General features: G+C 38.7%; 2 protein-coding genes across 2 annotated transcripts; one reads left to right on the forward strand and one right to left on the reverse strand.

The window, feature by feature from the left end:
* Positions 1-1803: 1803 nt before the first annotated feature.
* Positions 1804-25183, forward strand: LOC115714260 (protein COFACTOR ASSEMBLY OF COMPLEX C SUBUNIT B CCB4, chloroplastic). The gene is made up of 7 exons (XM_030642890.2): positions 1804-2177; positions 2546-2645; positions 2758-2831; positions 3242-3426; positions 3526-3596; positions 21457-21540; positions 22063-25183. Exons 1-7 carry the CDS (start codon positions 1876-1878, stop codon positions 22150-22152), a joined length of 906 nt encoding a protein of 301 aa, XP_030498750.1. The 5' UTR covers positions 1804-1875; the 3' UTR covers positions 22153-25183.
* On the reverse strand, positions 22779-24833 carry LOC115714259 (glycosyltransferase family 92 protein RCOM_0530710). Its single transcript, XM_030642889.2, has one exon. The coding sequence runs from the start codon at positions 24831-24833 to the stop codon at positions 22962-22964; it is 1872 nt and encodes a 623-aa protein (XP_030498749.2). The 3' UTR covers positions 22779-22961.
* Positions 25184-26902: the final 1719 nt, after the last annotated feature.

Below are 26902 nucleotides of genomic sequence, written 5' to 3' on the forward strand. Positions count from 1 at the left end.
GTGGGCACTTACTCTTTCACTAGGGTCGAAAAAGATGAAGGAGAAAAGAGGAGAGAGGGTTTCGGCCAAGGTATAGAAAGTGGGGAAGGCTCAGTTTTTCTGAAGAGAGAAATTTCTGTCAGAAAAGGTTTTTGAAAACTTGTGATTTGACTGAGCCATCACTTTCTCTTTATAGGCAACTACTAGGTTTAGGTTAGGATTTATTTGGCATTAAAATAATGAAAATATTAATTTGAAAAAGCAACTTAAGTGGCTGGCCATGGTGTAGTATTGGGCCTCACTTAATTTTGCAGTTTTATCAAATTTTATCTCTATTTTCTCAAAAACGCCAATTTTCCAATTCTAACCTTTTAAATGCCAAAACTAATTATTTAATAACTAAAATAGATTATTAAATAATATTGTCATTTAATTTAATTATTAATTAGACATATAAAGTCCATTAATAAATAAATAAACCTAGAAACTCTTTTCTTTACAATTTCACCCCTGCTTAGTGAAAATTCATAAAATTAGACATAGTCTAACTTTAGAATTATAATTGATCAATCACGAATCAATTAATGAGTCTTACAAGCAGAATGTTCTCAACTAGAATGGGGACCATGGATCTATATGCTGAGCTTCCAATAAGTGAACCAAATTTACCAAGTAAATTCCTACTTATTAATTCTTCGTTGAATCCACTCTTAAAACTTAGAATTGCACTCTCAGACTTATATAAAGCATATTGTATGTTCCACGATATCAATATACTATCTCATTTAACCATTGTTATAATCTTATTGTGATTTAAAGATCCTCTATATAGATGATCTACATCGAGGTGGGATTTCTTTACCGTTCTCACCCCTCAATGTATTTTGCCCCTTAAAACACTTAGCTATCTGTAAATGGTGTTTAGTGATCTAATGATTAGTCAGTTAAACAAGAGCTCATCCATTTACTTCTATTTGCTAAGCTCGAAGGGAATCATCACTTGACTTCTATACACCAGTAGAAGCTATAGATTCCATATTTATGTTCAGCACTCCCACTCAATCATACTATCATGTTCCCAAAATATACGTATCACCCTGACCCGAAAGTAGGCTTAACTAATAAATCTAAGAACATGAATAACACTCCTGAGTTGAGCCTAAGCATATCAGGATTTAGATTCTTTTAATCTTAAGATCAACTACTGATATTGACTTGGAAAGATATGTATAACGGTAAGTTTGTAATATCTTAACTTAGTTGCAATATCGGTCCAGTCCAATGTATACTCCATACATTCGAAACTAGTATACTTTACTAATGTTCTGGAAAGAACATAACACTTACTCCAAGTGTAAGTACACATCATCGCTGATTATCACATTAGTGTAAATCCAATAACACTGATGAAACAGGGACCAAAACTTTTGATTCATATGATCACAATCACATTCCACTGTGTTGACGATACTGTAATTGTGAATAAACATATGATCTGGATTTAACTGATTTTGTGTGTATGAATGTAATAAACATATTAAACATGTTAAACTTATTAATTCATTAGCATGTAAAATTCATGCAAACATCAATCACTTCAAATTTCTTATATTGATAACTAATCAGATTGTAAAGAGTTTTATTGGGCCTGAGCAGTATAAAAGAAATAAAAATGGGTTTAGACAGTAAAAATGTAAAGTTTACCGTGTCCCAGTATTTTTGAAAACACTTGGTAAAAAAAACAGTATTTTTGTAAGTTTCCACGTGGTAAATTATACTCGTGAGCGCATGGAATCACAACCTGTGGATATGATATTTTTTGATGGATTATGTGGATGTGATAGTCATACATAAAAAGTACAAGCTCAACAACTTTTTAATTAAAAAGAAATTTCAATGGAAGCGGGAACATTCCTTCAAACCAACCTTCCATTTCAATGGAGTCTTAATCCTAAACGCCCTCTCCCTCATCGTCTCCATAGAACTTTCCCGCGCTTCATTAGGGCTTCTTCTACCTCTGCGAATTCAGAGGGACGTTATAGAGGGCCAAAGCCGGGAAGGGACTGGGTCGCCGAGTGGGTCTCCAATAACGACGACGTTGTTCGGAGTTTTCCCATTTACGCCGGAGGATTTTCTCTCTTGGCTGTTCTACTTAACCGAACAGTTTCGGGGATTGCTCCAGTCGCTGATGCCAGCAGGTGAGGAAAAGAGTAATGCTTGCTTATGATTAATTTTACTTCAAATTTCGTTGTTAGTGATTTCAGTAGTTCAAAATTTGTTAAGTCTCAACTTAAAAGTTAAGTATATACTTTGATTTTTTATTATTTGGATCAAGAATGTAGATAGGGATCGAGGAATTCTAAGCTCTAATATATTTCACTTCCAAACTCTAGTTATATTCACTCCAGTAGTTCAAAAAATTTGCAGGATTAACTTACAGTTCCATGTTAAGTGCATTACGAACTTTTTCGTTTTTAATTAGTTATGAGTTTAAAAAAAATAAAATAAAAATTATAAGGTATTTTCTATAGTTGATTTTGTAAATTTTTACTGGTTATATATGTAGTTCACAGTCAAGGGCTGATTTATTGACGCTTGGATTGGCTGTAACCAATATTCTTGCTGGTCTGGTATGGCTCTCTATCAGACCGAAACCTGTTTTTAAGGTGAGGGTCTGTTCCTGCTTTTTCCATGTTATTATGAGCCAATTTAATTTGGTAGGTCTTTTGTTGTTCCTTTCCGATCACACAACTTTAATTTTTGTGCATTTAATATCAGGTAAATCCTGATGGAATCGAATGCCGTGTAGGTAATCCGGATCTCCCAAATTCTGTAGTTTCAGAGTTACTATGGTAATGTGCAGAGTACTATTACTATATGTTTCATCTTTGTGGCTTTTTTCATTTATTGCTCAATGCTGATACAGTTAAGATTCACTACGTTAAACATCCACAAAATTTAATGTTTAGCACAATTAGTAGTTTGTACTCTGAAGTCTAGTTGATTTATATAATTACTTGTTTTAGTTTTGTTAACATCAAAAATGAACTTGAAATCCAGTGACCCAACAATCAGGAACTATTTGTAAATAGTGTCAGAATTTTGTCATTCTGTTAGTATTATTAGAGTAATGAAAAATCTGTTGCAGGAAAGTTGAATGTGATATGTATGTGTTCCCTACAGAAGAAAACCTGTTTGCTTTTATTGGCAGGTCTTTGTGAGTATAGGATGATTCATTATTGCTTCTTCTTGCAATTAACAGGACATGGGAATCTTTTTCAGATGTTACTTGCTGCAGGTCTCTTGTTGTGGTTTACAATGGCAGTTGTATCCTTCAAATTGGCTGTGCAGCTGAATATTTGAAAGACAATGGAAAGGCTGTATCTGTGGATGCTGGTAAATTGATGCAAGGATCGCTTTGTCAAGGTGTAATGAAATCAGGAGCTCGTAAGTAGTATACTGGGAGATGAAATTGTACATCAATTTTTCAGCTACATGGTACCAGGTTCTTGATCTTAACATCAAACATTTTAAATGTACTTGTAGAGAGCTACTTGGCCAACTTATCGCTGTATCCTGGAAAATCGGAGCTTCCATTTTTGCCATCCAATACACAGGTACTTTGTTTATTATATCTTAACAAATTAACATGTGTAGGTCTTTTGACCAATGATTACTCGATGAATATGATAAGCCACTATTCGGGTGTACAAGAGGAGACCGAAGCAATGATGAGTATTATACAGTTAGCAATATATTAATAAGTAGGCTGAGCTATCTTGTCTCTAGTGGATTCTAGTTGGCATTAGTTATAGTAACTAATGTCTATAAATAGGAGAGGGTTTCTCTTGTAAGGGTTGCTTGGAATTAGAGAAGAGTAGACTCTTTAAGAGAGACCAATCCTCTCGAAAGTATGAATAGGAGAGACGAACCTTTCGAAAGCTTGATATTGTAACCTTGTTACTAATTTCACAATAAAGATCATTTGAGGAATTTTATTGCTGGTTTTGTCGTGGAAAATAGCTGATAGATTGTTTCTATTCTAAGAAAATTCTATCAATTTGGTGTGGTGAGCTGCGGAGCATGTTAAAGAAACCGGCGGAGAAGATCCAAATGGATCTCAGCCTTGAAGACAAGGTAGAGGCTTTGAAGCCAGAGATGGTGTCTGTCAAGGTATCTATTATGGAATCGGTTATAGAGTCAGTCCAAGATATTGTCAAGGTGTCAATTATTGAATCTGTTCTTGAGATGGGGCAACAGTTGCAAGCACAACTCAAAAGATCAGCCACAACTCATTCTCGATGCGCAAGAATTGTCCTAGAATGATCAAGAAGTGTCCAAGAACACTCAAGAAACATCCAAGAGCAGGTTGAGGAAGTTCTTCAACGCTCCAACACTCGGGAAACGACAAAAAATAAAAGCCCAGGAGCTTCTTGAGTCTTATATAGCAACAGAAATCCACCAGACAACAAAGAAAAGCTACGGTAACCGGAGAAATGCATGCTAATCAGTTCTCACTAGGGGCGTCCTTTGAAAGAGGGTACCCTGACAATAATTTTTGCCATGAAAAGCGATTTAAAATACTTAAGATGCCACTGTTTGATGGGTAGAATTTCGATGGATGGATTATGCAAGCTGAACGTTACTTCTCATGTTAGAACTACGATGAACACGAAAAAATTGAGGCAGCCTTCATTTCTATTTTCGGGACGTTTTATTGTGGTACAAATATGAGAGTAAGAAGAGGGCTATCTTGAGTTGGTAGGAGATGAAATGATTGGTGCTGAAATATTTTCGAGATACTGAAATGAGGACTCTTTATGATCAATTCTTATTTATTCGACAAGAGGACACCATGGCTGAATACAAGAAAAATTTCATAAGGTTATTGGCACCTCTCGGCAACATAACTCCGGAAGATCAAATGAGCACCTTTTTTTTTTTCAATGGATTGACTCCAACAATACATGAGGCCATGGACATTGCTCAAGGTATTGAGAAAAAAGTGAGAGCTGCAAGTGTGACCTGTCAAAGGCCAACTGGTTTTGACTGTACCTACAACAATTCAAGTCCAATCACCCTAAATCCAGCCTTAATAACTATAAGACTTTAACCCCTCAGCAATAAGGAGAGCTTAAGAGAATGACACCGACTCAAGTGAAACAAAAGTGTGAAAAGGGGTTGTGCTTTCATCATGATAAGTGGGCACCACGCCACCATTGCAAGAAAAAAGAACTCAATGTGGTGCTAATGTTTGAGGAGAGTGATGCTGAATTATTTGAGCCCGACTGTTAGGAGGTAAAGGATGACACATCTGAGTTAGATTCCATTGAAGTCAATAAAAAAGTGGAAGTCTCACTACAATCTGTGGTTGGACTGACTTCAGATAACACCATGAAAATTAAAAGGGATCATCGAATATAATGAGGTAGTGATCCTCATAGACCACGGGGCTACACAATTTTATTTCACAAGATGTCGTGGCTCAATTGAAGATTCTCATCACCTTAACTAGTGTCTATGGAGTGACCATAGGATATGGTAACACAACAAAAAATAAGTGTGCAAGAATGTTCATGTCCACCTTCAAGGGACGATGCGTGGGATGATTTCTTACCACTTAAGTTGGAGAGTGCAGATGTGATACTTGGGTTACAGGTTCGCTGCACTTGGCATGACTCATACGGATCTATAGTAACAAGCGATGGAGTTCTAAGTTGGGAATAAAAATGTCATCATAAAGGGTGACCCCTCCCTTGGAGGAGCTTGGTCACTTTGAAGACAATGTATAAAACCTTTCTAGAATGGAATCTTGCTTGAACTGAAAGTGGTGATTGCTGCCCTCACGAGAGTGAGGAAGAGTGCCCTTCCTACCTTCATGACTTGCTACTTAAATATGAGACCCTTTTTTCCCAATCTGAGGGGTTACCATCATGATAGGATCAACTTGTCAAATTAGTCAAAACCAGCAAGAAAAGGTAAAGAAACAATGAAGAAGATGAAAATGGTGGATTGTATTGATGAAAACCCAAGTATTAGAGAGCCCAGTCCTTCCTTTTTCGATTACAAATTCCTTCACAGCTGCCTTACTATAAAACAATCCTTTATTTATATCTACTCTCCAAGAGCTTACAGTGGACCCCACCACTACCCAAGCAAAACTCTAATAACAAACTCACACAACCAAGTCATTCTTTGTTGCACCCCCACCCGAAGGCTTCCTAGTCCTCTTCCTAGCGTACACGTATGTCACTGGGGGTCTATTAATACCGCCAGCCTGAAGTTTCACCTTGTCCTCAAAGCAGAAGTGGGGAAATTGAGCTCGAATGACGGAGAAGTCTTCCTAGGTGGCTTTGAAATTAGGTAAATTCTTCCATTTGATTAAAGCTTTGGGGCTTGTCTTGTGAGTGCCTCCAAACGAATCGCCAGCAGAGCTTCGGGTTCGAGTAGCCATTCTAAGTCAGTAGTAAGGCTAGGAGGAAGAGGGGATGCTTCTTGATGTGATCCGAGAGCAGCTCGCAGCAAGGACAATTGTTGCCTTAGGAGGGAGTTGAAGACGATAAGCCGCTGGTCCGATTCGTGCCACCACTGGAAAAGGGCCAAAGTAATGTAGAGAAAGTTTCTCATTAGGGCATTTTGCGACAGTTCGTTGTCGGTAAGGACAAAGCTTCACGTAGACCTTGTCCCCAACAACATATTGGACATCGTGGCGCTTATGATCAGCTTAAGCCTTCATTTGTTGTTGAGCTCGAGTCAAGTTTTGTTTCAACAAGGCCAAAATTGCATCATGGTCCAAGAGGGCTTGTTCCACGGCAAAGACTATTGTGCTAACTGGCTCAAAACATATGAGGGGAGGTGGATCACGGTGGTACAAAGCTCGAAATGGAGTCATACCAATTGAAGTATGGTGGGAAGTGTTGTACTAATACTCGGCCCAAAGAAGCCACTAAACCTATTTTCAGGTGTCAAGTAGACTGAGCTGCAAAGGTGGTGGTTCCGGAGTACCTGTTGACGGGACGTTAGGAGCTACAGATGAAGTGTCTCCACTACTTGTACCCTCTCATCGCCAGTTCACACTGAAGGTGTGGCCGTACTCTGTTTCGTATATTTCCGTGTGCATGCCTTGTCCATTAATTTCTCTCTTGCACCTCTCTCTCTCGCCCTCATTTCTCTCTCGCACCCTCTTCTCTCTCGCCCTCATTTCTCTCTTGCACACCCTTTCCTTCTCGCATGGCATCCAACGTGCATGCTCCAACTCGCACGGTTATGTCTCGTCAACCCCTGTTTGCAGATCATCACGGGGTCGGTCTTCGTGGTGCTTAAATACATCCCGAAAATCATAAGTGCCGATTTTTGGTGTTAACAACTAATCTTGAGGGTTATTTGGGATTAACACTTGCCCCCTAATCTGTGTTCTTGTAGACTAAATTTGTGAGCTTTACTCCCATCTTTTAGTTCTGTGGCTGCCTCGTTAGGAAATTATTCTTTAAGGTCTTTCTGCCATGATCCCTTGTGGGGGAGCACTGATTATATTCCTTTTCATGGTCAGTGTTTGTCACATGGAGAGAGTGTTAGCCTCTTGATCTTTCTCGACCTCTTGTGTGAGCTATTATTTTGTTTGAGGGAGCTCTTTGTCGCTTGGGCTTTCTCAATCTCTTTCTGGTGTAATCTTACTTTGAAGGAGTATAGACTCTTTGAGCAGTCTCGACTTCTTATTGGTTACTTATCGGATATAAGGGAGCTTATGGCCCTTAAGCTGCGCATAACTTTTTTTAAGTTTTAAGATTTTATTGAGGGAGTTTGTGGTCCTTAGGCGACGCTTGACCTCTTACATTGTATTGTGGTACTTAAAGTGCGTTTTTGTTGTGCTAAAAATTAGATATACGCAAGTGCACGTAGTCACAAACAAGTAATATAATGATAAGTAACGAGTATTGTCTCCACAAGGACTGTAAAAATAAAATTTCTAGTGCAAAAATCAATTACTAAGCAAAATGCCTAAGAACCAAAATGAAATGATTAATGAATCAACTAAATGAACAAGAAAATAAGTAAATTAACTCAAAAGTGGATGCAAGATGGAAATAAAAATGAGTTGCAAGCTTTTGAAATATGAGAGGTTTGAACTATTGAATCCCCCTATGTTAAGCAAAAACTGTGCGTTTTGCTGCAGCAAAATGGTAGCAAATCTTTAGCAAAAATCTCAGGTTAACAAGAACTCCCAATAAAATGCACAAAACTCTTCCAAATTTTATGCAATCAATCCTTGGACCTGTTCAAACATATTCCTTTGCCAATCAAGCTCAAGAATACCATTTCAAGCATAGGTCTCAATTGTCACACAAGGATATAACATATTCCTATGCTATTTCAAATCTAATCTAATAATATTAAGATCTTGTGTCATTCAAGTTAAGTCCATTACATTTAACCTTTCCAGAATTAAATATAACTCAATATCAAGTTATTGGTGGCCAAACAATATCAAGAAACTAACAATAAGCACACTTGAATGAATATGAGAATTTTTACTAAATATTTGCATAAGAAAATTACTAAACTAAAACATTGGGTTATTCAACAATTCAAACCATAAAAAGTTTAGCTCATAGCTAAGTTAAAAACCACCATTACAAGATAAAATTTAGCCATAGAGTTTGAATGCTAGAGTTAGAGAAAATAAAAGAAAAAAGAAAGAAATGACAAACAACAATAGAGGAGAAGTTTTCCAAAAGGGTAGATGTTGAATCTTGTTGTTCTCCTCTTTCTTCCTTCTTCTTCCTCTTCTTTCACTCAATCTTTTTTTTTTCTGTAGAAAAAATGGCAGAATAGTCCTCCTTTACGTGTTGCCTTTGTTTTTGCTGAAAGTGGAGGCTGCCCTCTTTTCCAATCCTCCTAGGTTTTGTACCATTTGCCCCAAATAAACCCTACACATGGCATGCATCTAGCCTCTCCTTGTAATTGCTCCAGCCACCACTCCTAGAATGCCATGTCATCCCCAAAAATGCCACCACATTTAATGAAGTGCCAGCTCATCTTTTTCTCAAGAAATAAAACAAATCAGCTACTAACCTGTTTGTTGCAGCAAAAACTTCACAGAAATTCAGCAAAATTAAGAACTTGACTACTTTGCTATTTTCTTTGTCAATTTATACACAAAAGTTATTAATTTCCACTAATAACTTCAAATTACACACAAAAACATAAAACATTGAAACTTTCACAAATTATAAGACAAAATAATTACAATGACACACAATTACATACAAAACATGTTTAAAGTGATATCAAATAACTCTTTACTCAAGAGTTATCAAATACCCCCAAACTTATGACATTGCTCGTCCTTGAATGATGAGAACAAAACCACAACAGCTGGAAAGCTGGAAAAAACATACAGCCCAACAAAAATTCAAAACAAAAGAAGCTGAACTGAACAAAGATACTCAACAAAAACAAGATGCAATTTATCTTGTCAATGCATACGCCTAGGGGAAATAGCTCTCAGGAATAATATTTTGCAAAAGGTAAACTGAATGAAGATCTTGCTCAAGCTTTAAACCAAAATCTTTAAGTTTAAATGCCACTGCCCAAAGTAGGTGTCAAGTGCTCCTCTCTCTCTTTTTTTTTTTTTTAAGCATAGCTTTTCCTAAACAATTTCGATCAACTAACATTTAAACTAAATATTGGTCCTCAAGTTCAAATGATACCTCCATAGGTTACCTAAGAACTTCCTCTCCACTAATGTAGACACACACCACTCCAAGGATCAATAGGACTTTGCCAAGCTTGTAATGATAGGCTAGGGTGAAGGTAGGATAAGGAAAATTAGTTTGTTCAAACCACCCTAAACACATTGATCTTTATAGGACCTAGGCAATGCACAATAAATTTTTCCCTAAAGAAACCCCACACACAAAATATAACTCTTGCCACTAGCTTTAATTCTTTGCTAATATATATATATACATGCATATATTTTTTTTTTCTTTTTTTTTTAGCACCCCCAAACTTATTTTTGAATTTGATCTCGTTTTTTTTTTTTCAAAAAGGGGGGCAATTTCTAAGTACAAACTCTTTTTTTTTTTTTAATTTTTTTTTTTGATAATAAACTTATATAAAATAAATAGTTTAATAGCATAAACTAGCTAGATAGCAAGAGAACAATAAAGGTGAGAACCACTCCCCCCAAACTTAAAGAACAACATTGTCCTCAATGTTTAGAAAAAGAGAAAAAGAAAAATGGAAAATACTCACCCAATTGACACTTACTCACTCCGCTCCCCACAACTCCCAAATATGCAATAAAAATTAGTATCTTATAAAGACCAATGCGTCTTCGGGCGAGGTGAAAAGGAGAATTTATCTCTAGCTAGGCTATGTAGTGGCTAAGAAAAGAAAATGTTAATATCAAGCTCAAGGGGGAAAACTAGGGATAAAATATTCATAAGGGTAGGCTTCAAGGTTCAAACGGTCCAAATACGGCCTATATCACTTCCTTGGTGTACGGATGTCTAGGATTTCGCCTCAAGGAAAAAATTGCTAAGTAATTCTAGAGGCTTAAACTCTCACAAACGTTTAGTTTGAACTAATTAGCGACACAAACTATTTAGTCAAGCTATGAGCACAATCAAGAGAGGCACACTTTCAACAACGAAGGGCAACCAACATGCTAACTTAAAGTAGGCAGCTTAAAACTCAAAAAGAAAAACATTCAGTTTCAAGTAACTAGGTGTAAACACAACATCGTCATCGAGCTCCCCTAGGCAACACTAACAAAGACAAAATACAACCCGAACATAAAACAAAGAGACAAACAACAACAACTAAAACAGAAAAAACAAGAACACAAACAGTAAAGACAAGTGAAATATAAATACTAAAGCTGAAAGAAAGAGTACTCCCTTTGTCTATCCCTCGGGGTCATCCTCCGAAGAGCTAGAGTCTTCCTGAGTTCCTGGATCAGTCCATCGAGCAAACACTTCTTGTGGGAACACTGGGAAGTCAACTATTGGCCTCGGCGCAATTCGCTTCAGAGATTTAGCTATGCAGTATCACGCGCCGAAACCAAACATACAAGCAACACCCAAACTTGGCATACAGAAATTAAGGGGTTGGTACTAGCAATTCATCTATGCTTCCTTGACCCAACTTTCCACCTGGTTTTTCTCAACAAGCCTTTCAACAAAGACCACAACAAGGTGTCCAAACAAGTTCTCTTGAGAGTATGATGCGCGACTTCATGGTCAAGACAGAAAATTTCATGACAAGAACTGAGAGCTATATGGCGAAAAATGACACTGCGATCCAAAGCCAAGCAACCTCTATGAGAACTCTAGAAAATCAAGTTGGGCAACTAGCTAGTGAGCTTCGAAATAGGCCACAAGGTACTTTGCCTATTGATACTGAAAATCCGAGAAGAGATGGAAAGGAGCATTGCAAGGCGGTAACCTTGAGGAATGGTAAAAATTTGGAGTCAAATGAGGAAGAAGCTAAGGATCAAAATGAGCTCACTTCAATCCAAAGTCGAGTAGAAAAAGAGAAAAATGTTGAACGTTCTAATATGGCAAAGGGCAACCTGAAGAAAATGCTGCAGCAATTCGTCATCAAAATGCAGTAGAGAAGTTACTTAGCAAGCCACCCCCACCATTTCCTCAAAGATTCAAAAAGCAACAAGAGGATGGTCAATTCCGAAGATTTCTTAATGTTCTAAAGCAGCTCCACATCAACATACCATTAGTAGAAGCTTTGGAGCAAATGCCCAACTATGTAAAGTTTTTGAAAGACATTTTGACAAAGAAAAGGAGACTAGGTGAGTTTGAAACAGTGGCTTTGACGGAAGGGTGTAGCGCCATGTTGAAGAGCAAAATTCCTCCTAAGTTGAAAGATCCCAGAAGTTTTACAATCCCATGTACCATTGGCGGAAGAGATGTGGGTAAAGCTTTATGTGACTTGGGAGCTAGTATTAATTTAATGCTCATGTCTATTTTCAAGAAGTTGGGAATTGGAGAATCAAGGCCAACCACCGTCACTTTGCAATTAGCCGATCGTTCCATGGCCCATCCGGAAGGCAAAATTGAAGATGTCTTGGTGCAAGTTGATAAGTTCATTTTTCCGGCTAATTTCATCATTCTTAATTATGAGGCGTATAAAGAAGTTCCTATTATTTTGGGAAGGCCATTCCTCGCTACCGGGAGGACCTTGATTGATGTGCAAAAAGGGGAGCTTACTATGCGGGTGAATGATCAACAAGTGACTTTTAATGTGTTCAATGCCATGAGGTTTCCGGATGAGATTGAGAAATGCTCTCGCCTAAGTGTGATTGATTCTATTGTGGCTGAAAAATTTCACAAGAAAGCTTCGAAAGAGGAAAAATGATAAGTTCTCTTGAAGAGCTTGAAGCTTTAAGTGAAGATGAAGAAACCAAAGTTACTTGGGTAGAGTCAAAGCAGCCTATTACTAAATTTAGTAGGCCATTTGAATCTTTGGAGTTGTCAGAGAACAATTTCAAGCCTCCTAAGCCGTCCATTCAAGAATCACCCGAGTTGGAGTTGAAACTGTTGCCTAGTCACTTGAAGTATGTTTATTTGGGAGATGGAGAGACCTTACCGGTAATTATTTCTGCTATGTTGGGTGCCCAAAAAGAACTCTTGTTAGTTGATGTCTTGAAGAAATACAAAAGAGCCATTGGTTGGACCATGGCGGATATTAAGGGTATAAGTCCTTCGATTTGCATGCATAAGATTCTGTTGGAAGATTTGTGCAACCATTCTGTGAAGCAGCAACGACGGCTAAATCCTGTCATGAAGGAAGTGGTTAGAAAGGAGGTAATCAAGTGGTTGGACTTTGGCATTGTCTACCCCATTTCAGATAGTTCTTGGGTAAGCCCAATTCAATGTGTTCCAAAAAGAGCGGAGTCACGGTGGTAGCTAATGAAAACAATGAGTTGATCCCCACAAGAACAGTGACGGGTTGGCGTGTTTGTATGGACTATCGAAAGTTGAACAAGGCCACGCGGAAAAATCATTTCCCGTTGCCATTCATTGATCAAATGCTTGATCGTTTGGCGGGAAAAGAATTCTATTGTTTCCTTGATGGGTATTCTGGCTATAATCAAATTGCCATAGCTTCGGAAGACCAAGAGAAAACAACATTCACTTGTCCATATGGTACCTTTGCCTTTCAGAGAATGCCATTTGGTTTATGCAATGCTCCCGCCACTTTTCAAAGGTGTATGATGGCGATTTTTTCAGACATGGCAGAAAATATTCTTGAGATCTTCATGGATAATTTCTTCTCGGTATTTGGGGAATCTTTTGACACTTGTTTAGTTAACTTGGAGAGAGTTTTAGCAAGGTGTGAAGACACAAACTTAGTTCTCAATTGGGAGAAATGTCATTTCATGGTTCAAGAAGGAATTGTTTTGGGTCATAAAGTTTCTAACAAGGGCATTGAAGTGGATAGAGCGAAAGTTGAAGTTATTGAGAAGCTGCCACCTCCTACTACTGTCGAAGGAATTCGAAGTTTTTTGGGGCATGCAGGTTTTTATAGGAGGTTTATTAAAGATTTCTCAAAAACCTCAAAGCCTCTTTGCTCTTTACTTGAGTAGAATAGATCTTTTGAGTTCACCAAGGAATGTCATGAAGCTTTTGTATTTTTGAAAAAGGCTCTTGTATTCGCTCCCATTATTGTAGCCCCCGATTGGTCACTTCCTTTTGAGCTAATGTGTGATGGTAGTGATTTTGCAGTAGGTGCTGTTCTTAGCCAAAGAAGAGAGAAAGTGTTTCACTCAATTTATAATGCAAGCAGAATATTAGCCGATGCCCAATTGCTCGTTGAAATTTTTGTAAGTTTTGAGAAATTTTCTTGCAATATAATGAGCTTGATTAGAGACATTCTAAATCTGAAAATTATTCTGGTATATGCTACGCTATTTTGATTATTGTTCTTAATTGGAGCTGTCATTGGCCATTTGTGGTGAGATTTCTATTCAAGGTTTGGTTTGTGATGTTTTTGGGGTAAATCTCTGTCTCAAATGTTTTGAAAATACTCTTGTCATTGCTGCCCATTCTTGATTAATGGTGATAATTCTCCGCCATTTGAGAATTTACACTTTTTAGAAAAATGAATATCTAAATGCTCTAGGGTTAGTTGTGGTGAACTTTAATTTTAATTCTAGTGGTGGATATTCAAGTTGGATGGTTGTTATGGTCATTTAAATGAGTTGATATGCTGCTGAACTTGATGTGGTTTATTTTGGTTAATGATGTTCTGTTGATTTGTGAAATGTGTAGCAGATATTTTTAAGCTTATTGTTGTGAGATTGAGCCATGGCAACCAACAAATCCAAGTCTCGTAAGCGTAAAGCTCCGGCCAACACCTCGCCCACTCCTCAACCGCAACAACCAATCAACACAATTCCACCAACCCTTGCCTTGCCTTCCCCCACTCCAATACCAACCATTCCCGAACCTACACACTCACCACCCCGCACTCGACCTGTAAAGTCTCATCACCTAAACCCAAAGCTCCAACCGCCAAGACAGCTCCCTCTACCTCCAAGGCCCAACCACAGCCTAAGCGCACCACTTCCACAGTCCCACCACCTACACATAACCCCATTACTTGTCCCAAAGCCAAAGCCGACCCCGTTCGCCATCAAGAGCGGTTTGAGATATTGCAAACCCGCAACCAGTTGGCCGAGCGTGGCTTTCTCCCTGCCCCGGAGGCTCTACCTGCCTATATTACAAATTTGATTGCGGAGCACAAGTGGGAGAAATTTTGTGCAATTCCCAAGCCTAATGTGGCCCCTGTTGCCCCTTCATTTTATGCTGCACTTGATCTAAAGTATCCTGATGTCGTTCTGGTGAGGGGTCAGAGTGTTCCCTTTTCTCCTGATGAGATTAACGATTTATATGGATTGACAGCACTGCTAGAGGATGAGTTTGCTATTTTGAGGATTAACCCAGCCTCTATCCCATTTGACGCTGTGCTTCGTACTGTTGCTCACCTGGGTTCTGAATGATCTATCTCTCCTTCCGGCCACCGCACTTTGTTACACTCTTCTCTACGGCCCGAAGCGAGTGTTTGGCTTGCTTTTTTCTTATTAAGTGCTCTTTGATGCCCACGACCCATGACACCACAGTGAGTCAAACACGCCTTTTCTTATTGTATTGTATCCTGGCGGGCAAGAAAATGAATGTGGGAAAGATCATTTATGAGGAAATTTGGAAGTGCTTTAAGAAAAAGGGCGGCAAGCTATTTTTCCCAGCTCTTATCACTCAGATTTGCCTCGCGGGTAATGCCGCTATTGGGGGCGATGAAGAACTTCTGAGAGAGCGGATCAACATTGATTTGGTTTCGATTCAGCGTGTTGCCACTCATTGCACGCCCTCGACTGCTACTCCGAAGCGTGACCAGCCATCTAGCAGTCAGCTGGCTTCCGCTAGTCTTCCTCACACTCAGCAGGAACAAATAATGAATCGCCTAGCACACCTTGAGGAGAAACAAATTACTTACTTTCGCTATGTTCAGGCGCGTGATACTGCATTAGCTAAATCTTTGAAGCGAATTGTGCCAAGGCCAATAGTTGACTTCCCAGTGTTCCCACAAGAAGTGTTTGCTCGATGGACTGATCCAGGAACTCAGGAAGACTCTAGCTCTTCGGAGGATGACCCCGAGGGATAGACAGAGGGAGTACTCTTCGGAGGATGACCCTGAGGGATAGACAGAGGGAGTACTCTTCTTGAGTTCCTGGATCAGTCCATCGGGCAAACACTTCTTGTGGGAACACTGGGAAGTCAACTATTGGCCTTGGCGCAATTCGCTTTACAGATTTAGCTAATGCAGTATCACGCGCCTGAACATAGCGAAAGTAAGTAATTTGTTTCTCCTCAAGGTGTGTTAGGCGATTTATGATTTGTTCCTGCTGAGTGTGAGGAAGACTAGCGGGAGCCAGCTGACTGCAAGATGGCTGGTCACGTTTCGGAGTAGCAGTCGAGGGCGTGCAATGAGTGGCAACACGCTGAATCGAAACCAAATCAATGTTGATCCGCTCTCTTAGAAGTTCTTCATTGTCCCCAATAGCGGCATTACCCGCTAGGCAAATCTGAGTGATAAGAGCTGGGAAAAATAGCTTGCCGCCCTTTTTCTTAAAGCACTTCCAAATTTCCTCATAAATGATCTTTCCCACATTCATTTTTTGCCCGCCAGGATACAATACAATAAGAAAAGGCGTGTCTGACTTACTGTGGTGTCATGGGTCGTGGGCATCAAAAAGCACTTAATAAAAGCAAGCCAAATACTCGCTTCGGGCCGTAGAGACGAGTGTAACAAAGTGCGGTGGCCGGAAAGAGAGAGAGACCATTCAGAACCCGGGAGAGCAACAGTACAAAGCATGGCGTCAAATGGGATAGCGGCTGGGTTAATCCTCAAAATAGCAAACTCATCCTCTAGCGGAGCTGTCAATCCATATAAGTCGTTAATCACATCAGGAGAAAAGGGGACACTCTGACCCTTCACCCGAACGACATCAGGATACTTTGGATCAAGTGCAGCATAAATTGCAGGGACAATAGAGGCCACAACAGGCTTGGGAATTGCACAAAATATCTCCCACTTGTGCTCCGCAATCAAATTTGTAATATAGGCAGGTAAAGCCTCTGGGGCAGGGAGAAAGCCTCGCTCGGCCAACTGGTTGCGGGTTTGCAATATCTCAAACCGCTCTTGATGGCGGACGGGGTTGGCTTTGGCTTTGGGACTAGTACTGGGGTTATGTGTAGGTGGTGGGACTATGGAAGTGGTGCGCTTAGGCTTTGGTTGGGCCTTGGAGGTAGAGGGAGCTGTTTTGGCAGTTGGAGCTTTGGGTTTAGGTGATGAGACTTTACGGGTACGAGTGCGGGGTGGTGAGTGTGTAGGTTCGGGAATGGTTGGTATTGGAGTGGGGGAAGGCAAGGCAAGGGTTGGTGGGATTGTGTTGATTGGTTGTTGCGGTTGAGGAGTGGGCGAGGTGTTGGCCGGGGCTTTACGCTTACGAGACTTGGATTTGTTGGTTGCCATGACTCAATCTCACAACAATAAGCTCAAAAATATCTGCTACACATTTCACAACTCAACAGAACATCATTAACCAAAATAAACCACATCAAGTTCAGCAGCATATCAACTCATTTAAATGACCATAGCAACCATCCAACTTGAATATCCACCACTAGAATTAAAATCAAAGTTCACCACAATTAACCCTAGAGCATTTAGATATTCATTTTTCTAAACATTGTAAATTCTCAAATTACAATCTCCCAACACTAGAATTATCACCATTATTCAAAAATGGGCAGCAATGACAAGTGTATTTCCAAAACATTTGAGACAGAGATTTACCCCAACAACATCACAAACCAAACCTTGAATAGAAATCTCACCACAAATGGCCAATGGTAGCTCCAATTAAGAACCATAATCAAGATAGCATAGCATATTCCAGAATAATTTTCAGATTTAGAATGTATCTAATCAAGCTCATTATATTGCAAGAAAATTTCTCAAAACTTACAGAAATTTCAACGAGCAATGGCCCTGATAATTACTTGATGGAGCTACATAGAGATTAATGGACCACCTACGGAATATCAATGGCGATTGAATGGGCGATTGTCAAAGGTATGAGCCTCACTACAAAAAACCTCCTCAAGTTGTGGGACAGGTGAGGAAACACTTTGTTGACCCATGCTCATATTTTTGATCATATTTCACGTAGAAGCGACTTGGGCAGATAAAGCAGTAATGGCGTCAACTTCAATAACACCAACAACTTTCTTCCCCAAAGGTACTCTAGTTGAGCTCTTTCCCCTTGAGCCCTATGTTGAGCTCTTCTTCTTTCTCTGAATGTGCGCTCAATTTCGGGATGAATAGGATATAGATCAATATTAACAAATTCTTGGTACTCGTTCTTATAAAATATTCACCTGTCAATGCACAAGAGTCACCAAAAATGAGTACAAAATAATAGACTAATTTGCAAGCTAATTGACACTTACAACAAAATATATTTACAGTCCCCGGCAACGGCGCCAAAAACTTGTTGTGCTAAAAATTAGATATACGCAAGTGCACGTAGTCACAAACAAGTAATATAATGATAAGTAACGAGTATCGTCTCCACAAGGACTGTAAAAATAAAATTTCTAGTGCAAAAATCAATTACCAAGTAAAATACCTAAGAACCAAAATAAAATGATTAATTAATCAACTAAGAACAAGAAGATAAGTAAATTAACTCAAAAGTGGATGCAAGATGGAAATAAAAATGAGTTGCAAGCTTTTGAAATGTGAGAGGTTTGAACTATTGAATCCCCCTATGTTTAGCAAAAACTGTGCGTTTTGCTGCAGCAAAATGTTAGCAAATCTTTAGCAAAAATCTCAGGTTAACAAGAACTCAAATAAAATGCACAAAACTCTTCCAAATTTTATGCAATCAATCCTTGGACCTGTTCAAACATATTCCTATGCCAAGCAAGCTCAAGAATACCATTTCAAGCATAGTTCTCAATTGTTACACAAGGAAATAACATATTCCTATGTTATTTCAAATCTAATCTAATAAGATTAAGGTCTTGTGTCATTCAAGCTAAGTCCATTACATTTAACCTTTCCAGAGTTAAATATAACTCAATATCAAGCTATTGGTGGCCAAACAATATCAAGAAACTAACAATAAGCACACTTGAATGAACATGAGAATTTTTACTAAATATTTGCATAAGAAAATTACTAAACTAAAACATGGGGTTCTTCAACAATTCAAACCATAAAAAATTTAGCTCATAGCTTAGTTAAAAACCACCATTACAAGATAAAATTCAGCCATGGAGTTTGAATGCTAGAGTTAGAGAAAATAAAAGAAATAAGTAAGAAATGACAAACAACAATAGAGGAGAAGTTTTCCAAAAGGGTAGATGTTGAATCTTGTTGTTCTCCTCTTTCTTCCTTCTTCTTCCTCTTCTTTCACTCAATCTTTTTTTTCTGTAGAAAAAATGGCAGAATAGTCCTCCTTTACGTGCTGCCCTTGTTTTTGCTGAAAGTGGAGGCTGCCCTCTTTTCCAATCCTCCTAGGTTTTGTACCATTTGCCCCAAATAAACCCTACACATGGCATGCGTCTAGCCTCTCCTTGTAATTGCTCCAGCCACCACTCCTAGAATGCCATGTCATCCCCAAAAATGCCACCACATTTAATGAAGTGCCAGCTCATCTTTTTCTCAAGAAATAAAACAAATCAGCTACTAACCTGTTTGCTGCAGCAAAAATTTCACAGAATTTCAACAAAATTAAGAACTTGACTACTTTGCTATTTTCTTTGCCAATTTATACACAAAAGTTATTAATCTCTACTAACAGCTTCAAATTACACACAAAAACATTAAACACTGAAACTTTCACAAATTATAAGACAGAATAATTACAATGACACACAATTACATACAAAACATGTTTAAAGTGATATCAAATAACTCTTACTCAAGAGTTATCAGCTTTGAATGCTAGAAAATCGATACTCCTTTTAGAGAGGCATCCCTCTTAGAATCGTATATGATTCTTCTTTACTTTTTTCTTTTTTTTTTTACAATGTTTCGTTCACTTTGACAATTTCGGTTCACAAGTATAGTGAGTAAATCGTACGTACGTGTGGAGAGTGATGAGTACCACATGTAAAGTGAAAACTTAATATTTCATCGATAAGGCAAATATGTGATCGCCCGAATACATATGCTTTGTTCGGAGGCCAACCTTGATTTCCTCTTTAATTTAGTACAATGTACTAAAGGCAAACTTGCCATTGCAAGGAACGCTTTCTCATATAGTGGAACTTCACTTTGAGGAACATCATGAATATTTAATTATTACAGGTTGTAAAGCGGAGGCTTTACTTAAATGTATCAGCTTACGAGTGTTGGGGGTATCGTCTTATAGGCCCCGTATAGATCTGACGAGCTTCTCGAAAAACACTCGCTTGTATCCATTTCCAAGCTTCATCATGCCATATGCGAGTGCCATGTTTCAGCAACCATCCCACCACAACTGAAAAATGACTTGAAACTTCGGGTAGCCCTTGAAAGTGTCCTTCAACAGCAGTCGAAAGCCACATGGGGATGCTACTGAAGTTCTCATCAAGTGGACCTCTCTACCCGAGTTTGAAGCCACTTGGGAAGACTTTACCACTATTAAGGAGCAATTCGCAAGCTTCCACCCGTAGCAGTGATGTGTTAGTCTTTTAAAATATAATGTTTTTTATGTTTTAATTCTTTGTACACTTAGCAATTATTTTAATAAGTGGGCTGAGTTCTTGTGTCTCTTGTGGTTGCTAGTTGGCATTAGTAATGGTAACTAATGCCTATAAATAGGAGAGGGGGTTCTCTTGTAAGGATAGCTTGGAATTAGAGCAGAGTACTCTTGTGGAAAGACGAATCCTCTCGAAAGGTTGGAATAGGAGAGACGCCGGAAGCTAGATCTTGTAACCTTGTCGCTGATTTCAGAATAAAGATCATTTAAGGAATTTCATTACTGGTTTCGTTGTGGAAAGTAGCTGATAGCCTGATAGATTATTTCGTCCGAGTAAATGTTAGGATAGGGATAGGTCGAGTGTGTTACTCATGGAGAGTACTCCAACGAAGCTTTGGATTAGAGTTCTTGTATGGATCTACTTAATAATATACTAGAGCTTTCTGTCTCCAAAGATAGTAGGGTGTAGAAAAATAATAATGGTCAAATAGTCTTGTACATATTTCTCCAGTTACGGGGCAAAAGAAAGTTGAAAAATATTTTCCTCGTACAGTCACGCATAATATATTTTTTTTGTGGCAGCCTTGTTCATTTATATTAATGGTATACACTATATAATATTTATGATAGAACAGGAAGCAGAAATGTGTGCCTCGCCTTATTCTGCAATTTTTCACTAATAAAAAAAATAAATAATGGTAGTTTTGATGCAGTTCTTTGACATAAACAACACATACCGCCTGACACTTATTACATGTAATTAACTGAGTAAAGGAATTCTATTCTACCTTTCCTAGCAATATATTCTTTGAATGTTCATTTTTCTTAAAAGAATCACGCTGTATACGAAATTATGGCATTAGCTATACCCATAGAATACTAATATGTATCAGTTGCGCATGTAAGCCTGTTGCTTGTCATGATGGTCTGTTCTGTACTTGGCATTTAGAACTACCAAATGATTTTGCTCCTCTGCTTTCTCGACAATTGATGTGAAAGGAGTCTATCATGTACACATCTACAAGCTAGGTTTGTTTGCACTTGTTCATTACAAATTTCAGGACTATCTCACAGAATGTTGATAATCATCGCAAGCCAACAAGAAAGAGAAACGTGTTATCAGTATTTAACTTTTCCTTCTAGCTATGTGAATATCAAGCCTTCAAATTTCTAAAGGCTTACATGTTTCCGACTGTCAGGCAGTCATTTTGCAGCCACTTGGAGACAAAGGGATAGCAATAGTTGGCGGTGATACAATTAGGGGTTTCACGACCTCTGATCAGGTGCTCCCTTATTTATTTACCTTTTCATGTCTGTCTGTGACAGTAATAGTATCTCCATTGTTTTGAGTCTACTCATGTTATCTTCTTTTGTGGGATTTAAATAAATTTGTTTTAAACTTGGTTGGAGTAATAGTTGTTCTTATAAAGACTTCTGGTTCTCATTTGTATCACATATTTTCAACTTGGCTGAAAAACGAGGACCGACTAAACTATGGATTCAAGATGATACTCGGCCTCATCAAAACTTTCACTATTTTCACTCATATTTCTATATTTTTTCCAACCCTATATTTCTACTAGGAGCTTCTTCGTATTCATTTTCTTTTATGACGTGGTAGTATATTCTATGTACCACCAGACTTGTATTCCCAAGCATAATAATAATTATACTTGCTGTCAGCTACTCAACAATCATGAACTAATAATTGAAAGTAGTTGGAAAAATCACACAATTCTTGACTGGCATCGTTTGTCTGTCTGTTTGTCCTTATCAAAATGTCGTAAACATTTATATGGTTACAGGCGTGGATATCATTGATTGCGGAGAAATTGGATGCTACTTTGGCAAAATGTTTCGACAACGTGGCTTTTTCTCTGCTAGATCAAGTTTGAAAGCAAGCACAGCAAGTTTAGCGCAGGGCACTTATTATATCATATTTAACTATGTTTATAAAAGGCATATTATGTTGTACAGCCTTATTATATGTAAATGCTCTATATTAATCTATCAAAAGGTAGCGTATGTTATTATTTATCATTTGTTTATATCGATATGTTACTCGGAATATACTGTATTATGTCAAACACATGTAAATTTAATGCATTTTGTATATAGCATGTGCAGTTATGATGGAAGAAAAACATACTGCGTAGATTCTGTTGGCAGTTTAAACATACCATTTGCATTGTGATTTGTATTACTTTATTCTTTCAATCTCTTAAATGCAAAGTTTGCACATGCATACATAACTACGCTAATGAATATCTAATAGATTGCATGTGGATTTCGTGATCAGTCCCGATAAGATTTAATACAATTAGGTCATATAATCCGAATGAATACCGACCAAACTATAATTTTCCCCGTAACATGATGTTTAACGCTCCCACCTATTTGTCATTCGGAACTGCAGATCTTTTAAGTCAAATTCGACACCAATGTATATCACATGATTAGCAGCAGAAGATGCATGCATTGGATAGATTTAGTACCCAAAACAATCTCCAAACACGGTACGAAAGAGAAGAATAATTCATTTCATATCGTTAAAAAATTTACAACTGTATAAGAATCCTGTAATGAGTTCATAAATTCCTATATATATTTATGTAAAGAAGAAAAAAATCAGATAGAAGAACAAAAAATTAAATTGAAAAAGAATGGCTTTGTATGACTGCTGTGTGTTTACATAGGTGCCTGCCTACCTAGCTGGAAGCACCCCTTGCTTTGAATTTGTTAGAGAAGAAGAGAGAGACCTCAACTCCCAAGGCAATGAACCTGTTGCAGGGTCAGCAAAGTAGGCCAAAACAAAGTCTCTTAATCCAGTGTCCCAAACTTCACAGAATTGCCGTTTCCAATTGGGTGGTTCAATGGCTGCGGTGCCTAAGCCCGGTGCTCTATCCTTTGATCCCTTATTTTGTTCCTCTTGCCAATCAACAACATAAGTAGCCACCCTTCGGTAGAACTTGGCTCTAAAGGTATCCCACACCTGGTATTTGTAGTGGTTAATCAGGGCAATGTTTTCAGGTACATTCAGGTACCTATACCCCTCCTTGAGCCTGAAGTGGTGCACTACATTGAGAAGAGTCACGTCCAGCAATTCAGGGCGCACAATAGATTTATGTCTCTCGGGGCTTTGGAGCCGGCAAGTGTATCCTACAGTCACCCCTTTCGGTGGGGGAGAGCTCAACCCTGATGGTCCAAAGCTGTGGCAAGTTGTTCTTATCTCAGCAATTGAGGTGGATGAGGAGAAGTTGGCCACAAGCTCTCCCAGCGAATTCTGACCCGGAAAACCAAGTCCCTGGGGCTGCCGAAACGTGTTAGGGAGGTAGAAGAACTCATCCACATCAAAAAATCCGACCCAGTTGCATTCTTCTCTTGCTTTCAACGCACAATGTGAGAATCCAGCTTCCTGTGTTTTAATCCATGGCCAGCTTTGTCTACTCACATTGTATCCTTCAAGGTCAAGCTCTTGAACTACTTCTTCAATCCCATCATCACTATTGTTGTCGTATATGAACCAGCCCTCGATTCCAAGCCACGCATGGTACATAATCCACTCCCTCAGAGCAGGAGCTTGGTTCCACACCATTGTACACACACAAAGCTCATGCTTCTTCTTCTTCTTCTTCAACTCATTTCTTCTTCTGTTTATCTGTACACGGGATTTAGAACTGTTAATTCTAGCAGCGGAAGGTAAAGCATTACGGCGTGGATATTTCTGATTCCTACTGGTATAACCAATGGTTACACGAATTCCCTTAGCCTTTTCTGGATTAATTTGAATACTCCTAGGCAATGGGCACCGGACAACCTCTTGTGCCGCCGTTATCGCCGGAGTTGTAAGCACAAACCCTTCGTCTGTTTCCCCACGCTTCAACCCAAATCGACATCGTAACTGAGTCGGATCGGATTTCCGATGGGGCCTGAGATTCAACCCCTTAACGAACACAACAACCGTATCTCTATCCAGAACAGCCTCATAAACTACCTTGTCCCATGAATGTACTACCCGCTTAATAGGTGAGGAGGGCCAATACTCGTTCACAGAGTCTCCGCGTCTCCTCAAATCCACTGCAGCGGAGTAATTCGCCGGAGGATGTGGACATCTCACAATCGATCGGAACTCATCGTAGCCGTCGGTGGACAATGCCGGTCGAACAACGAGCCCAGCTCTTCCCTCGTCAATTAACTCCCTGGAGCCATTGGTGGAGGAGATGTAGTAGACGCAGTCGAGCAAGGCAGGCTGGCGAAGTCTAGCACCGGCCACCAGTAGAAGTACATGGTCAGGGAACAAGATTCGCTCTTCCACTCTGGAAACTCGTTGTTGTCTTCTGGTGCCAAAAGAATCAAGGATAGAGTTGCTGGCGGCGGAGTAGAAGAGAGTAAAGGTCGGGGAGGAGCTTAGAGCAGGTCGAAACGACGTCGGACTGAGGGGAAAACGGTCGGAGGACAAGAAGAGAAGGAAGACAAAGAAGGAGAGGCATACGACTAGAGATCTCACTGAGCAGAACTTTGGCGGAAGGTAAGGCTTACCTAAACGCTTTCTCTTCCGCCGTTGCTCGGAATCCATAACAAGTAGTTTTTTTACTAGTCTGAGCTTAAAAAGGCAGAAGAGCCAAAACGGTATGATATAAAAAATATTATATATATATATATATATAATTGTTGAATATTGGGAGGTGGTTGAAAGGAGTATGAAATGGAAAATGGAAACGTGGTGCAGATCTGGAACCGACAAAGTTGGAAGGTGTGTGAGATTATTCCGATATGCGTGAGGGAGTGGCGAATGGGGAGAGAGGAGAGATATAGGACGCGTTGTTTGGAGCCGTCAAATGAGAGTGAGAGAGAGAGAGAGAGAGAGAGAGAAGGAAGGAACGAAGGGGAGGCTGCAGCCGTTCCGTGTTAATTAGTTTTAGTATTAGTAGTAGTCTATAGTGTGGGGTTTATTAAATAAAGGCTTTTTCCAACTGAGTCCAACCTAAAAGAGTAAAGATGCTTTTAGGATGGGGACATTTGGTGAGGTGTACTTGTAATTAAGCTACTTAACTACTTACTTAACCATATTGGTATTTATTAATTATATTTATTGAGCGCCCGGCCAGTTGGAGCCTCTTTACACACTTTTCCAACTTAGAACACTAATAAACAAAATTTGTTCTCACTTCTGAATGACCATTGCAAAGTTTTAGTTTCTGAATTTTCTTTTCTTCCCAAAAATTTTCTTAAGTTATAAGACTCGTTGTAAAAATTATTCTTCACTTACATTATTATCATTTTGTTAAATAATGTACTGATGTATCACTATCAGGATATTAATGTGGTGGTAGTTGAAAAATTGATTTAGATTAAAAAAAAACAAATGTATAAATAATCATGAATTATGAGAATTTATATTTTTATTCTAAAGCTAATTGTTGATTTCGTTTTTAGCCAACGACAGTGAGTCAATTAATAAACGATAAGAAATGTAATTAAGATAGAGCAAAAACCAGTAAGCAATAAAGAACACAAGATTTTAAAGTGGTTCGACCCTTTTGGTTCGGTAATAGCCTACTCCCCTTAGATTGTATTGACTTGAGAACAAAGAATACAGTGTTTCCTCTCTCAAAGCTCTCACAATGAAATTTCTGAGTATTTTCTCTTAGGTCTCTCTCTAAAGCAATTCTTTCGATCCCTTACAGTTAGGATGGATCAATATTTATAGGGCTAAATGCATGAAGGAAGGTTTTTCTTTTGTTTGCAAGATCTATAATTGGTAAGAACATACATTACATGTTTAGAATATATGAAATGAGGGATTTAGACAGCTTGCCATATCTGTTTGATATGATCCCATGATTGTAGGGATTGCTTGTGTGCTTGAGCTTCACGATATCAAAATTGAAGTAGTTAAGTCTTGATACACTGCTCGGACAAATGACTTCGTTTATTGTCTGGATCATTTGCCCTTGCCCTGCTCGGTCAGGCAAACTTTGTTCGTACAGATGTATGGTTGAGGTCTGTTCGAAATATTGTTGGGTTTTATGCTCTAAATAAAACTCATTTCAATATAATCGGATTTACTTATTAATATAGATCAGAAATAACATTTAATGTTGCATGGTTCACATGATTTATTTCATGATTATATGTACATAATGTATAAATTCATCTGAAACCCTTTTCACATACCTAATCCTGTTTATTGTGCTGTCAACACATTGGAAAGTAAACATGACTATGTGAATAAAGTTTCCTAGATTTATCAGACACAGGGTTTTACTGATATGATAATCTACAATAGAGTTTACTTGCATTTGGAGAAATGCTATGTTCTTTCCAGAGCATTGGTTAAAGTAAAGCTCAGGTTGGATGCATGGAGTATGCATCGGAAGGGACCGATATTGAACTTTTGACTTAGATTTATTAAACTTACCGTAATATCTATTCAAGTCAATATCGCCTAGTTGATCCTAGATCAAATGATCTTAATCCTGTTATGATTAGGCTCAATCTCGAAAGGCTATTCGTGTTCTTTTATTTGTTAGTTAAGCCTACTTTTGGGTCAGGGTGATACGTACATTTTGGGAACGCGGTAGTGCAATTGAGTAGGAGCGCTAACATGAACATGGAATCTATAGCTTCTATCTGGCGAATAGT

This window comes from Cannabis sativa, chromosome 4 (assembly GCF_029168945.1).
Source record: "Cannabis sativa cultivar Pink pepper isolate KNU-18-1 chromosome 4, ASM2916894v1, whole genome shotgun sequence".
Lineage (NCBI taxonomy): Eukaryota > Viridiplantae > Streptophyta > Magnoliopsida > Rosales > Cannabaceae > Cannabis > Cannabis sativa.